Raw genomic sequence first — 14,390 nt, forward strand, 5'->3', positions numbered from 1 at the left:
GTGACTTATCGCCTCCCCCGTCCCAGCCGCTCGGTTTTCTGGGTGTACAACAGGCGCACCCTTTCAGGTGTGCTGTGTGTCTCCTCTGGGGAGCTGATCTCTGGCTGTGACCCTCCCGGCGGATGTTGACCGTCCAGAATTCCAAGGAGTCTTGGTTAGCAAAGGAGCCTGCTTGCAGTTTGGTAGATGATGCCTCTCTGGGGCCACGATTGTCCCCTTCTGGCTCTGGCTGCCCTGTCTGCTTGTCTCTGGTCGGGGATGGGCTGGTCCACAGCCGGCTAGCTCTGCTCAGTCCTTTGTTCTCTGGTGGCTTAAGGAAATGGCAACCCATTCCAGTACTCTTGCTTGGAAAATCCCATGGATGAAGGAGCCTGGTAGGCTACAGTCCACAGGGTCGAAAAGAGTTGGACGTGACTGAGCAACTTCACTTTCTTTCTTGTTCTGTGAGCAGGCCTGGCAGTGTTTTAGGTTAGGGCTTTTTGCGGGATAGCTATCCCACAGTCTGGTTTGCTATCTCAAGTTAGTTCCCTAAGACTGCCCTCAGGGCATTCAGGCTTGGTCCTTACTCTAAGCAATGCAGCCCTTGCCTCCCTGCACAGCTCCCGCTTGCTAGTGGCGGATGCAAGCGTCTGCGCTGCTTCTCCACTGGAAGTTGCCTTAGGCACGTAATCTGTGTGTTTTAATTACTTATTTTCCTCCTGGTTATGTTGCCCTCTGAGGTCCCAAGGCTTGCCACAGATTTGCCGGTGAGAGTGTTTCCTGGTGTTTGGAAACCTCTTCTTTTTAAGACTCCCTTCCCGGGATGGATCTCCGTCCCTCCCTCTTTTGTCTCTCTTTTTATCTTTTGTATATTTTCCCTACCTCCTTTCGAAGACAATGGGCTGCCTTTCTGGGTGCCTGATGTCCTCTGCCAGCATTCAGAAGTTGTTTTGTGGAATTTGCTCAATGTTCAAATGTTCTTTTGATGAATTTGTAGGGGAGAAAGTGGTCTCCCCATCCTATTCCTCCACCATCTTAGGACCGCCGCCCCTCTCCCCCCAGTTTTTTTTTTTTTTTTTTTGACTAAGAAGATAAAAATAAGGTGTGAAATTATTTGTGTTCAGGCAATAACATACACATTACTCTGCATCTTCCCAGAAAAATATGCTCTTCAGAGTGACTATTTCAGTGTTGTAACCCTCAGATTTCACAGTAAACTAAATGCACTGAAATCGAGAATTTGTTATCATTGCTAAATTCCATGTGTCAGCCCCCCTCAGCTAGTCTTTCAGTTGAAAGAGGAAAATTTGGTCTTTTTCCAGCAAGGAGATAGAAAGTAAATGCCACAGAGAAGAAAATGAATGCTCTAAGACCTCCAAGGTCTTAGAAAAATGTCATTTCATGTGTGAAAAAACAATGCACCTGTGTTGAGAAGGATCTGTGGTTATTTTAAGTATGCAGCTCCTTTGCCTTTTATTTCTTGGGAAGTTTTATTGATAAGTTTTATGGCCTCAAAGATGCTCAGTTCAGATTCATGTTTACATGAATTTTATTATAACTTTATTTTGTGCCAGGCTTGCTAGTTATTCTTCTAGAGCTGTTTTTCGCAAGTGTTAATATATCCAATGATGTGTACTCCTTTACCATTATATTTTCCATTGTTGAATAAATTGGAAAATGTGTTTAAATTTAAGTAGATTTCTTTAACAATAGTTTAAAATGTCAATTTGTACTCTGGCTTTCCCAGAGGGAAGTGTAGTATAAAGTGTTTTCCAGCTTTAGAGAATTGCTCACTTAAGACCAGTTAAGGGAACAGGTATGCCCTAGAGTACATGTTGGTAAACCCATTCTAGGCAGCTTGTTAGGTGAGCTAAAAACTAGAGTGTGATAAACACCATTTAGAAGTGGTTCAAAGGAGGGAGTAATCATTCAAGGTTCGAAGGAATTAGGGGGGCTGCATGAAGGAAGTCTTGAGCTGGGTCATGAATAATGAGGGGAAATTTGACAGGCAGGCTTTGTAGGTGGGAGCTTTACAGGTGAAGGAAGAGGCAGGAACAAAACACACGGAGATGGGAAAGCACAAACTCTATTCAAGGAGTGGCAAGTGTCTCTTGCTGCCTCCACAAGGGGACCTTAAGTTCAAGTAAACATTCCCCAGATGACTACAGGCAATACTTATTTCTAGTTTACTGATGAGAATGTAGGACAGGGCAGTATGAGGCTTTCTGTTTTATAGTCATAGTTGTAGCAACAGTCCATATAGCAGTCTACACAATCATTAATACAGCTGTGCGGTATTTTCTTTCCTCTCCTCTGCCAAGTGACCGCTGAGGTATAAGAGCAGGAGACTGGTAGTGGGCATATAAAGGAGTTCACCCAAGGCTTAGAAGCTCTATTTCTCACTGGTGCCACTAGCTCTTGTTACAACTCCATAGGCAAAACTTACAATGTCCCCACATGGGATGTACTCAGAGAGTCACCATACTTATGTTTAAAGCACGGTTTATCTTTGAGCATTTAGAGTTGTTCCTTATCCAGATGCAATTTACCAGTCAGGTCATTTTAACCATGAGCAATTTTACTTGTGTAACACACAAGCTGGAATCAAGATTGCCGGGAGAAATATCAATAACCTCAGATATGCAGATGACACCATCCTTATGGCAGAAAGTGAAGAGGAACTCAAAAGCCTCTTGATGAAAGTGAAAGTGGAGAGTGAAAAAGTTGGCTTAAAGCTCAACATTCAGAAAATGAAGATCATGGCATCCGGTCCCATCACTTCATGGGAAATAGATGGGGAAACAGTGGAAACAGTGTCAGACTTTATTTTTTGGGTTCCAAAGTCACTGCAGATGGTGACTGCAGCCATGAAATTAAAAGACACTTACTCCTTGGAAGGAAAGTTATGACCAACCTAGATAGCATATTCAAAAGCAGAGACATTACTTTGCCAACACAGGTTCGTCTAGTCAAGGCTATGGTTTTTCCTGTGGTCATGTATGGATGTGAGAGTTGGACTGTGAGGAAGGCTGAGCGCCGAAGAATTGATGCTTTTGAACTGTGGTGTTGGAGAAGACTCTTGAGAGTCCCTTGGACTGCAAGGAGATCCAACCAGTCCATTCTGAAGGACATCAGCCCTGGAATTTCTTTGGAAGGAATGATGCTGAAGCTGAAACTCCAGAACTTTGGCCACCTCATGCGAAGAGTTGAATCATTGGAAAAGACTCTGATGCTGGGAGGGATTGAGGGCAAGAGGAGAAGGGGACGACAGAGGATGAGATGGCTGGATGGCATCACTGACTTGATGGACGTGAGTCTGAGTGAACTCCGGGAGTTGGTGATGGACAGGGAGGCCTGGCGTGCTGCAATTCATGGGGTCGCATAGAGTCGGACACAACTGAGTGACTGATCTGATCTGATCTGAACATAGTTGACATAATATTCTTTGATTTCCAAGGGAACAGAGCTTAACAAAAGGTCAAATTCTTACTCTGAAGCTGTGCTATTTACACACAGCCCTTAAATATTAAGTTAGCAAGGAGATTAAGCAAATGATCTTGGATTCTACCTAGAGTTTGGATTCAAGTAACTTCTATATTGACATGTATTTATTCATAATAATCTCTTATGATCCTTTGTATTTCTGTGGTGTTCATTGTAACTTTTTCATTTCTAATTTTATTGATTTGAGTGCTTTTTCTTTTATCCTTGGTGATTCTGGGTCTGGCTAAAGGTTTATCAATTTTATCTTTTTGAAGAATTAGCTTTTAGTTTCATTTTTTATATTTTTTTCAATCCTAGTTCATTAATTTCTGCTCTGATCTTTATGATTTCTTTCCTTCTACTAATTTTGGGTTTTGTTTGTTCTTTCTCTAGCTCCTTTAGGTGTTGATTTGGGACTTTTCTTGTTTCTTGATGTAAGGTTTTATTGCTATAAACTTTCCCTTTACAGCTGCTTTTCCTGCATCCCATAGGTTTTGAATCACTGTGTTTTCATTGTCATTTGTCTCCAGGTATTTTTTATTCCCTCTTTGATTTCTTCAGTGAGCCACTGGTTGTTTAGTAGCATATTGTTTAGCTTCCACATGTTTGTGTGTTTGCAGTCTTTTTTTTGCTTGTAGTTGATTTCTAATCTCATAGTGCTGTGGTCAGAAAAAATTCTTGATATGATTTCAATTTTCTTAAATTTACCAAGGCTTGTTTTATGGTCTAGCATGTGATCAACTTGGAGAATGTCTCATGACACTTGAAAATAATGTATATTATTGTTCCTTTTGGATGAAATGCTTTATAAATATCAATTAAGTTCATCTGGTCTAGTGTATCCTTAAGGTCTGTTTCCTTTATTGATTTTCTGTCTGGATGATCTATTGATGAAAGTGGGGTGTTAAAGTCTCCTGTTATTGTGTTACTGTTTACTTCTCCTTTTATGGCTGTTAGTATTTGCCTTATGTATTGAGGTGCTGCTATGTTAGGTGCATATGTATTTATACTTATTACATCTTCTTGGATTGGTACCTTGATCATTATGTAGTATCCTTTATAAGAGTATTTTTTTTAACCATTTGTCTTAAGTAGTGTCACCCCAGCTTTCCTTTGATTTCCATTTGCACAGAATACTTTTCTCACCCCCTCCCTTTCTATCTGTATGTGTCTCTAGATCTGATGTGGGTCTCTTATAGTATGGGTCTTGTTTTTGTATCTATTCAGTCGGTCTGTGTCTTTTGGTTGGAGCATTTAATATGTTTACATTTAACACATTGATATGTATGTTCTTATTGCCATTTTGTTAATTGTTTTGGATTTGTTTTTGTAAGTCTTTTTTCTTCCCTTCCTCTTTTGTTCTCTTCCTTGTGATGACTAAATTTACTCTTGTGTTTTCTTTGTATGTGTATCTATTGTAGATTTTTGGTTTGCAGTTACCATGAGGTTTTGATATAGCAGTCTGTAAACAAGGTTGTTTTAAGTTGCTGTTTTTTTTAAATTTCATTTTCCATATCCTACATTTGTATTCTCCTCATGATGACTGGTTTTGATATCATATTTACGTGTGGATGATTTTCTACCATTACTGAATGTTGGCCTTTACCAGTGAGCTTTTCCATTTGTAATTTTCTTCCTTCTAGTTGTGACCTTTCCACCTAGAGAAGTTCCTTTAGCATTTGTTGCAGAGTTGGTTTTATCTGGTGGTGCTGAATTCTATTAGCTTTTCCTTGTTTGTAAAGCTTTTGATTTCTCCATCAAATCTGAACAAGTCTTCTTGGTTTAGGTTTTTCCCTTTCATCACTGTAAATATATCCTGCCATTCCCTTTTGACCTTCTGTGGAGTTTCTGCTGAAAAAATAAGCTGATAAACTTGTATGTTTGTTGCCTTTCCCTTGTTGCTTTTAGTATTATCACTTTGTCTTTAATTTTTGTCAATTTGATTACTATAAGTCTGTGTGTGTTCCCCCTTGGGTTTATCCTTCCTGGGAGAAGTCTCTGCTTCCTCAGCTTGGGTGACTGTTTCCTTTCCCATGTTAGGAAAGTTTCAGCTATTAATTCTTCCGTTAATTCTCAGGTCCTTTATCTCTTCTGTTTACGGTACCCCTATATTGCTAATGTTAGTGCATTTAATATTGTCCCAGAAATCTCTTAAGACTGTCCTTATTGCTTTTCATTCTTTTTTAAAATTCTGTTCCACAGTAGTGATTTATAACATTCTGTCTTTCAGCTCACATATACATTCTCCTGCCTTATTTATTCTGGTGTTTATTCCTTCTAGTGTACTTTTAATTTTACTTGTTGTATTGTTCATCTCTGTTCTTTAGTTCTTCACTAAGCATTTATTGTATCTTGTTCTGTGCCCCTGTTCTTCTTTCTTTTTTGTTTTTTTTTGAGATCTTGGATCATCTTTACTATCATTTCTCTGAATTCTGTTTCAGGAAGATGTCTACCTCCACTTCACTTAGCTGTTCTTCTGGGGTTTTAGCTTGTTCCTTCACCTGGGATATATTCCTCTGCTATCTTTGTCTTTGTTTTCATGGCTTCCATTCTGCAGGATGCAGGGTTGTAGCTCTTGTTGCTTCTGCTGATCTGCCCCCTTGTGGATGAGGCTGGTCTCAGGGGCTTGTGTTAGCTTCCTGGGGAGAGGACTGGTTTGTGTCCACTGCTGGATGAAGCTGGGTCTTGTTCCTCCTCTGGGCAGGGCCATGTCAAGGGTTGTGTTTAGTGACCAGCTGTGGGCTTAGTAAAACTTTAGGCAGCCTGTTCCCACCCTGTTGGTTGTTTGGCCTGAGGTGTTCCAGCACTGGAGCCTATAGGCTGTTGGGTGGGGCCAGGTCTTGGTAAGAAAATGGTGGCCTCCAGGAGAGCTCATGCCAATAAGTACCCTCCAGAACTCTTGCTACCAGTGTCTTTGTCCCTGCACTGAGTCACAGCCACCTGCTGCTGGTTCTGCAGGAGACCGTCCAATACAAGCAGGTAGCTCTGACCCAGGGTCTCCAGGTCACTACTTTTCCTCCTGGGTTCTCAAGACCTTGTATGTGCTTATATGACCTTGTATGTGCCCTCCAAGAGTGGAATTTCTATTTTCCCCAGTCCTGCGGAAGTCTTGTGATCAAACCCAGTTGCCTTCAAAGCCAGATGCTCTGGGGGCCCTTCCTCCCAATGCTAGACCCCCAGGCTAGGGAGCCTGATGCAGGACTTAAAACTGTCACTCCTGTGGGAGAATCTCTGAAATACAATCATTTTCCTGTTTGTGGGTTGCCCACCTGGTGTGTATAGGATTTGAATTTATCACAATTTCATGTCTCTAGGAGCTGGAACCTTCTGTGGAAGAATCTCTGCCTCATGGGTTTCCTGTTCTCAGGGTCCTACACAACCTGCCTGACTAGCTTCCCTCCCAGTCTTGACTTCTTATCAGTCTCCCATTATGACAAGGGGCTTGTCTGACAAACTGACTTCTTCTAATGTGTGAATGGTAGAGGGAGAGCTGTTTTTCCCTTCTAGGCAACAGGCTTAAACTCTCCCCCTTCTCACAAACAAACACCCCCGCATGTGTCATGCATGCTTTGACACATCCAAAATATGGCTCTAAGAGTCCAGGAAATCCAGCAGGATATTTTTGTGCTGGGCTCTTGTTTCCTTAAAAAAAAAAAAAAGAAGAAGAAATAAGGAGCTGTTTCCTCTGCTTCTGTATTTCAGCCCAGATCAAAAATCACACACATTGCTACTGTGTTTAAGCTACTGTGCTAAGTTCTCCTTACAAGGAGAAGAACTCAAGAGTATGCAGTCTGATTGAGGATGTTTTTCTGTGGTGTTTGATAACAGAAGGATACCATCACAAATCCAAGAAAATAAATTTATTAAACTTTGAAGGAAAAAAATCCACAGACATAAAGAAAGTTAAATATAAACTGCAGGACACAACTAGTCATACTAGTGAATAATGGCTTGTGTGGCCAGCAAAGTACCAAAATGACATTCGGAGACCGATTGAGGTATTTAGCTATTTTTGGCTATAGAAATGTTGTCAGCCTACTGTGAAATGGTAAGATAGTTTCCCCAAACACACAGTTTTAAGTTGAATTAGGTTCTACATAGATGAAATTGTCTGTGAAACTAAATTATGTAGCTCTTAGAGAAAACCATAGCAGCAAGATAGCAGAAAACCTATTGAACATTTATTACAAGTAACATATTGAACTTTAAACACCCAATTTTAGTTTTTCACTGTCCTTCCTGCAAGAAAGAAGGAATTTAAAATTACCAACCATTAAGCTTATTTTCTAAAAAGGTCTGAGCTAAATGGCAAATATGCTTTTTAAGTTAAAGCTAACTTTAAAGTTTTATTAACTTTAAAAAAATACTTAAAGTGAGAAGCATTCATGAGTGAGATGAGTCTTCTCTTTTTGACAAACCTTTTGCGGAGCAATCCCAATGCTCCTGTGAATGATGTTTAATTTATTCAGGGATTGAGCAATAATTTATAAATTACTCAGACCTCATTTTCTTCTAACTACCAGCTTTAAGGCCAATTCACTCAGAGAGGAGGTAAAAAATGATGAAACTCATTTCACTGCTTTAAATAAATCCTATAAAAGATGTGGTGAGGAAGAAAGTTTCTGCTATGGGTTTAAATAAATTTTTGAGTTATCTTTCGGGATTTAAAATCTTGGTTTTTTTTTTTGGTTTGTTTCTCATTATCACTAACAATGAGCATGTGTCTGGCTATAGGCTATGAAAGAAAAACCTACTTCTTGAACTTTTATTCCATGATCTGGTTAACTTCACTTTGACCAGCTTCAACTTACAAAATGCTTCTTGTTCCTATTCCTTCCTTAGATAAATATGAAATACGAGACATTGCGGTGGAGGTTCTAAGGCTTGACTCTCATGATATGCATGCGCTAAGACACTTTTTTCCAGGGCACTGCAGTGATTAAGCATCCTGGTCAATAGGAACAAGCTGTAATTTCTACTTCTCTTAGTATGTAGCCCTCTGACATGAACCAAAACTTGGGTAAGAAAAGGTTTTTTTTGTTGTTATTCTTCTGTGTGTGTGTTTTGTTTTTTTTTGGTTCATGGTAAGTTGACTTGTGCAAACATTTAAAAGTTTTCTAAATTAACAAATATTTGTTTACAAATTCAGATAAGATGAGCACTTTCCAATAATGCAGGTAACTACAATCATTTCAGAATCACTTAAAGAGTTTTAGGAGGTATAAAAAGGGCCTTGTAAAAAACTAGTTTTTCTTCAGGTGCATTGACCAAGGCATTAAACCAGCTTTAGACTGCAGTTATTACATTCTTTAGATGGGTTGGCATGAACTACAGTACACCGTATACAGTGTAATATAAAATAGCCATGCTTAAAGTGTAAATTATTAAAAATATCTTTATCCATTTTATGCCAAAATAAATGTTTTACATATCCAAACTATTTCTTCTTACCTATAATTTTAGTTCCCAATTATAAAAAAAAATTATCCTGTGCTATAATTTGCATTCAATCTTCCTGAACTGCAAAAGCCACCTGATTTTTCGCTTTTTCAAAAAGCATGATTAACTATACATTAAAAAACATAGCCATTCAATGCTTAGTAGCACAAAATTAACACCCACAATAACAAGACAATTACTGCCACTAAACAGTCTTTGAGACAGTTCTTTAAAGTATTTACAATTCACAACAGGAATATTTATCTGATTAAGGATTCTTCTTCTTTTTTTAATATAATGTTTCAACATTTCAGGAAAAGGCATTTAGAATTCATATTCCCCACCCTCAACTCACCCCCCTCCCAAAAAAAGTTTAAACATTGTTTTGGTTTAAGCATTCATGCCCCAGCCAACCCTGTGCCATTCAATGGGTAGCTCATGGGAAATCAAAGAAAAGCTATGGCATGATTTTGTTCAGTTGGTCTGTGCTCACATAGCCACATGATGAGAGAAACTCTTTGTCAGGCAAGGGCAGGGCAGTCGCATTGAGTACGAGGCCCTGTGGAGACTGTACTATATGAATGGAGGTATAATCTGGGACAGGTATCTCAGAACTTGGAACATGTTCTGCTGTCCCCGACCTCCCAGCTGTAGTGGTAAGGCTTTCTGTGGTGATGTAAATGTCTTCCTGGTTAAAGCTTGGCTCTACGTGTGATTCAGCCTCGACGTGAGGGGCCAGGGCAATGTACTTTTTGGCGTCTACCTCGCAGAAGTAAGCGTTGTCCACGATGAAGTTAGCTTGGCAGGGTGTGACCACTTCTGGGTGTGTGTCACACTGGGGGTTCCCAGTCTTATTCTTTTGGCCTGGGGAAAGGACCACATTTCCTGCTGGTGTAATGTCGCTTACCTGGGCATAAAAATCAATGTTTGCCAATGAACTTGGATTGCTGAGCTGTGTATGGACAGCTTGATGAGTTGACTCAGTTCCACCAATGAGAAGTGGTCTTGGTTTGTTTTCCTCTACTAGGATAACACTGGGCTGCTGGCTAGCAGGGGCAGCATCATTAGAAGGTGAATTATTTTGATTCTTCTGATCAAGGCATGAGATATCTGCTTCCCCTTTTAACCTTTGTGGCTGAGCAACCTCTGAGGTACCATCGCACATGTCACTGACATGGAAATCAGCCTCCAGAATGTCAGGTTCATAGCAGCTGGTACGCCCAGAGTCGTCATCCTTTGCCCCAAAGATATTGAGTGATTTTTCATGGTCATTGCTCAGAAGTCTGTCTGTGTCTGACCCTTCAGTCTTTTCATCAGGGTCATCAATATCTAGTTCAATAAATTCAACCCAAGAGTCATCATTGTAGAATTCGTGTTTATAGTTGTCATGAATGGCTAAGATTGTATTCACCTCTTCTAATTTTCCTTCCTATAAAATAGAAAAAGAAGATCTATGAAAATAAATTAACAACAATTGATTTAACAAATAATATTGAGTCTAATCAGTAACAAAATCATATAACAAACCATGTAACAAATACATTAGTGAAGAACTTTTCTTTTTTAAAATTATTTTCCATTATGGTTCATCATAGGATACTAAACATAGTTCTCTGTGCTAGACAGAAGGACCTTGTTTATCCATTCCATATATAATAGCATATATCTGCTAACCCCAACATCACACCATCCCTCCTCCAACCCTCTCCCCCTTGGCAATCACGAGTCTATTCTCTATGTCTGTGAGTCTGTTTTTGTTTTGTACATAGATTCATTTGTATCATATTTTAGATTCCACATATAAGTGGTAACATATGCTATATGTCTTTCTCTTTATGATTTACTTCAGTTAGTATGATAATCTTTAGTTGCATCCTTGTTGCTACAAGTAGCATTATTTCATTCTTTTTTAAATGGCTCAGTAGTACTCCATTGTATATATGTACCACATCTTCATTCATTCATCTGTTGATGGACATTTAGGTTGTTTCCCAGTCTTGGCTATTGTGAATAGTGATTCTGTGAACATAGGGGTGCATGTATCTTCTCGGATTAGAGTTTTGTCTGGATATATGTCTAGAAGTGGGACTGTTGGATCACTGTTGCTGTTATTCAGTCACCAGTCATGTCTGACTCTTTGTGACCCCATGGACCACAGCACGCCAGGCCTTCCTGTCCCTCCCCATCTTCCAAAGTTTGCCCAAGTTCATGTCCATTGCATCAGTGAAGCCATTCAGCTATCTGATCCTCTGATGCTCTCTTCTCCTTCTGCCCTCAATCTTTCCCAGCATCAGGGACTTTTTTGGTGAGTTGGCTGTCTCATCAGATGAACAAAATACTGTCGCTTCAGCATCAGTCCTTCCAATGAGTATTCAGGATTGATCTCCCTTAAGATTGACCGGTTTGATCTCCTTGCTGTACAGGGGGCTTTCAGGAGCCTTCTCCATCACCACAGTTTGAAGGCATCAATTCTTTGGTGCTCTGCCTTCTTTACAGTCCATCTGTCACAACTGTATGTGACCACTGGGAAGACCATAGCTTTGACTATACAGACCTTTGTTGGCAGAGTAATGTCTCCACTTTTCATCATGCTGTCTAGGTTTGTCATAGCTTTCCTGCCAACAAAAAGCTTGAATCATATGGTAATTCTTTAGTTTTCTGAGGAATCTCCATATTATAAATATTTTCCATATTGGCTGTACCAACTTACATTCCAACAGTGTAGGAGGGTTCCCTTTTGTTCACATCCTCTCCAGCATCTGTTATTTGTAGTTTTTAATGATGGCCATTCTGACTGGTGTGAGGTGGTACCTCGTTGTAGTTCTGATTTGTACTTCTCTAATAATTAGCAGTGTTTAACATCTTTTCATGTGCCTATTGGCCATTTGTATTTCTTCTTTGAAGAAATGTCTGTTTAGGTCTTCTGCCCAGTTTTTGATTGGGTTTTTATTGTTGTTGAGTTGTATGAGCTGTTTTCGTATTTTGGAAATGAAGCCCTGGTTGGTCTCATTATTTGCAAATACTTTCTCCCATTATGTAAGTTCTTTTCCTTTATGTTTTTTTTTGCTGTGCAAAAGCTTGTAAGTTTGATTAAGTCCCATTTGTTTATTTTTGCTTTTATTTCTATTGCCTTGGGAAACTGACCTAAGAATACATTGATATGATTTATGTCAGAGAATGTTTTGCCTATGATCTCTTCTAGGAGCTTGATGGTATGTATGTATTAGTTGCTCAGTCGTGTCCAACTCTTTGTGACCCCATGGAGTATAGCCTAGGAGGCTCCTCTGTCCATGGGGATTCTTCAGGAAAGAATACTGAAACGGGTTGCCATGCCCTTCTCCAGGGGATCCTCCCAACCCAGGGATTGAACCCAGGTCTCCTGTATTACAGGCAGATTTTTTACTGTCTGAGCTACCAGGGAAGCTCTGATGGTAAAATGCCTTATATTTAAGTCATCTGCATGTAACAGTTGGCCTCTTCCCTTCCAACTTGGATAAATTTTCTTTTTCTTGTCTGATTTCTGTGGCTAGGACTTTCAATACTATGTTAAATAGAAGAGGTGAGAGTGGGCATCCTGGTCCTGTTCTAGATTTTAGCATGAAGGCTTTCAGTTTTTCACCATTGGCTATTACATTGGGTGTGGGTTTGTCATTTGGCTTTTATTATGTTGTGATATGTTCCCTTTATACCCACTTTGGTAAGAGTTTTATCATGAATGGATGTGAAATTTTGTCAGATGGTCTTTTTTCTTGAGATGATCATGTGATTTTGTCTTTTGTTTATGTATCACATTGACTTGTGTATGTTGAGCATCCTTGTGAACTTGGAATGACTCTTGGTTGTAGTATGTGATCTTTTTTTTGTTGTTGCTTTTGGATTTGGTCTGCTAATATTTTGCTGAGAATTTTTGCATCTATATTCCTCAAAGATTGGCCTGTAATTTTCTTTTTTGGTGGTGTTTGTCTGGTTTTGGTATTAGGGTGGTGTCATAAAATGTCTTTGGAACTAATGGAACTCCTCTTTAGTGTTTTGGAAGCTTTTGAGAAGGATCAGTGTTATTTCTTCTTTGTATGTTTGGTAGAATTCACCTGTAAAGCCATCTGGTCCTGGACTTTTCTTTATAGGAAGTTTTAAAATTACATATTCCATTTTACCTCTAGTGATTGGTCTTTTCTAATTATCTATTTCTTGATTCAATTTTGGTGGGCTGTGATTCAAATCTGGTGGGTATGTTTCTAGAAACTTGTCCATTTATTCTAGGTTGTCAAATTTGTTGGCGTATAATTGTTTATAGCATTCCCTGTGGTCTTTGTTATTATTGTGATATCAGTTTTTATGTCTCCTTTCTCATTTCTTGTTTATTTGGGTTCTCTCTCTTCTTGGTGAGCCTGGCCAGAGGTTTATCAATCTTGTTTACCTTTTCAAAGAATGAACTTTTGGTTTTATTGATTTTTTTTCTATTTTTTAATCACTATTTTATTTATTTCCTCTTTGATCTTGATTGTTTCCTTCCTTTTGCTGATTTTATGTTTTGTTTGTTCGTTTTCTACTTCAAGTAGTAGATTAGGTTTTTTTCTTGTTTTGATGAAGAAGGCCTGTATAGCTATGAATTTCCCTCTAAGAACTGATTTTGCTACATCTCAAAGATTTTGTATGGTTGTATTTTCATTGTCATCTTTCTCAAGGTAGTTTTAAATTTACTTTCATCATTGACTCATTGGTTTTTTAGTAGCATATTGCTTTGTGATCATTTTTATTTCATTTCTTTTTCTGTGGTTGACTTTTAGTTTCATGCCATTGTGGTGAGAAAAGATGCTTGAGATAATTTCTATATTCTTTGTTGAGGCCTGTTTTTGTGCTCCAGTATGTGGTCAATCCTTGGAGAAGGCGATGGCACCCGACTCCAGTACTCTTGCCTGGAAAATCCCATGGACGGAGGAGCCTGGTAGGCTGCAGTCCATGGGGTTGTGAAGAGTCGGACACAACTGAGCGACTTCACTTTCATGCATTGGAGAGGGAAATGGCAACCCACTCCAGTGTTCTTGCCTGGAGAATCCCAGGGACAGGGGAGCCTGGTAGGCTGCCGTCTATGGGGTCGCATAGAGTCGGACACGACTGAAGCGACTTAGCAGCAGCAGCAGCATGTGGTCAATCCTAGAGAATATTTCATGTGCATTTAAAGAATGTGTATTCTGTTTCTTATGGATATAATGTCCTGAAAATATCATTTAGGTCTAACTGTTCTATCATGTCATTTATGATCCCTGTTGCCTTGATTTCTGTCTAGAAGATCTGTCCACTGATGTGAGTAGGGTGTTAAAGGTCTCGTACTATTACTGTATTCCTGTTGGTTTCTCCCTTTATATCTGTTAGGATCTGTTTTATGTATTTGAGTGCTGCAACATTATTGCATCTATGTTGATGAGTATAAAGTTCTTTTCTTGTATTGATCCTTTTATCTTTATATAGTGTCCTTCTTTATCTTTTTT

General features: G+C 39.3%; 1 protein-coding gene across 6 annotated transcripts in view; it reads right to left on the bottom strand.

Moving 5' to 3' along the window:
• Window positions 1-7,307: 7,307 nt before the first annotated feature.
• Window positions 7,308-14,390, bottom strand: part of GHR (growth hormone receptor) — a 312,954-nt gene continuing 305,871 nt past the window's right edge. For all 6 annotated transcript variants that reach the window (XM_010832815.1, XM_010832818.1, XM_010832816.1 and 3 more), the window contains one exon: window positions 7,308-10,330. In XM_010832815.1, the coding sequence (XP_010831117.1) occupies window positions 9,359-10,330 (972 nt within the window). In that variant the 3' untranslated portion in view covers window positions 7,308-9,358. The remainder of the gene's footprint in view (window positions 10,331-14,390) is intronic.

The sequence above is a fragment of the Bison bison genome, unplaced genomic scaffold, assembly GCF_000754665.1.
Source record: "Bison bison bison isolate TAMUID 2011002044 unplaced genomic scaffold, Bison_UMD1.0 scf7180017862275, whole genome shotgun sequence".
NCBI classification, from domain to species: domain Eukaryota; kingdom Metazoa; phylum Chordata; class Mammalia; order Artiodactyla; family Bovidae; genus Bison; species Bison bison.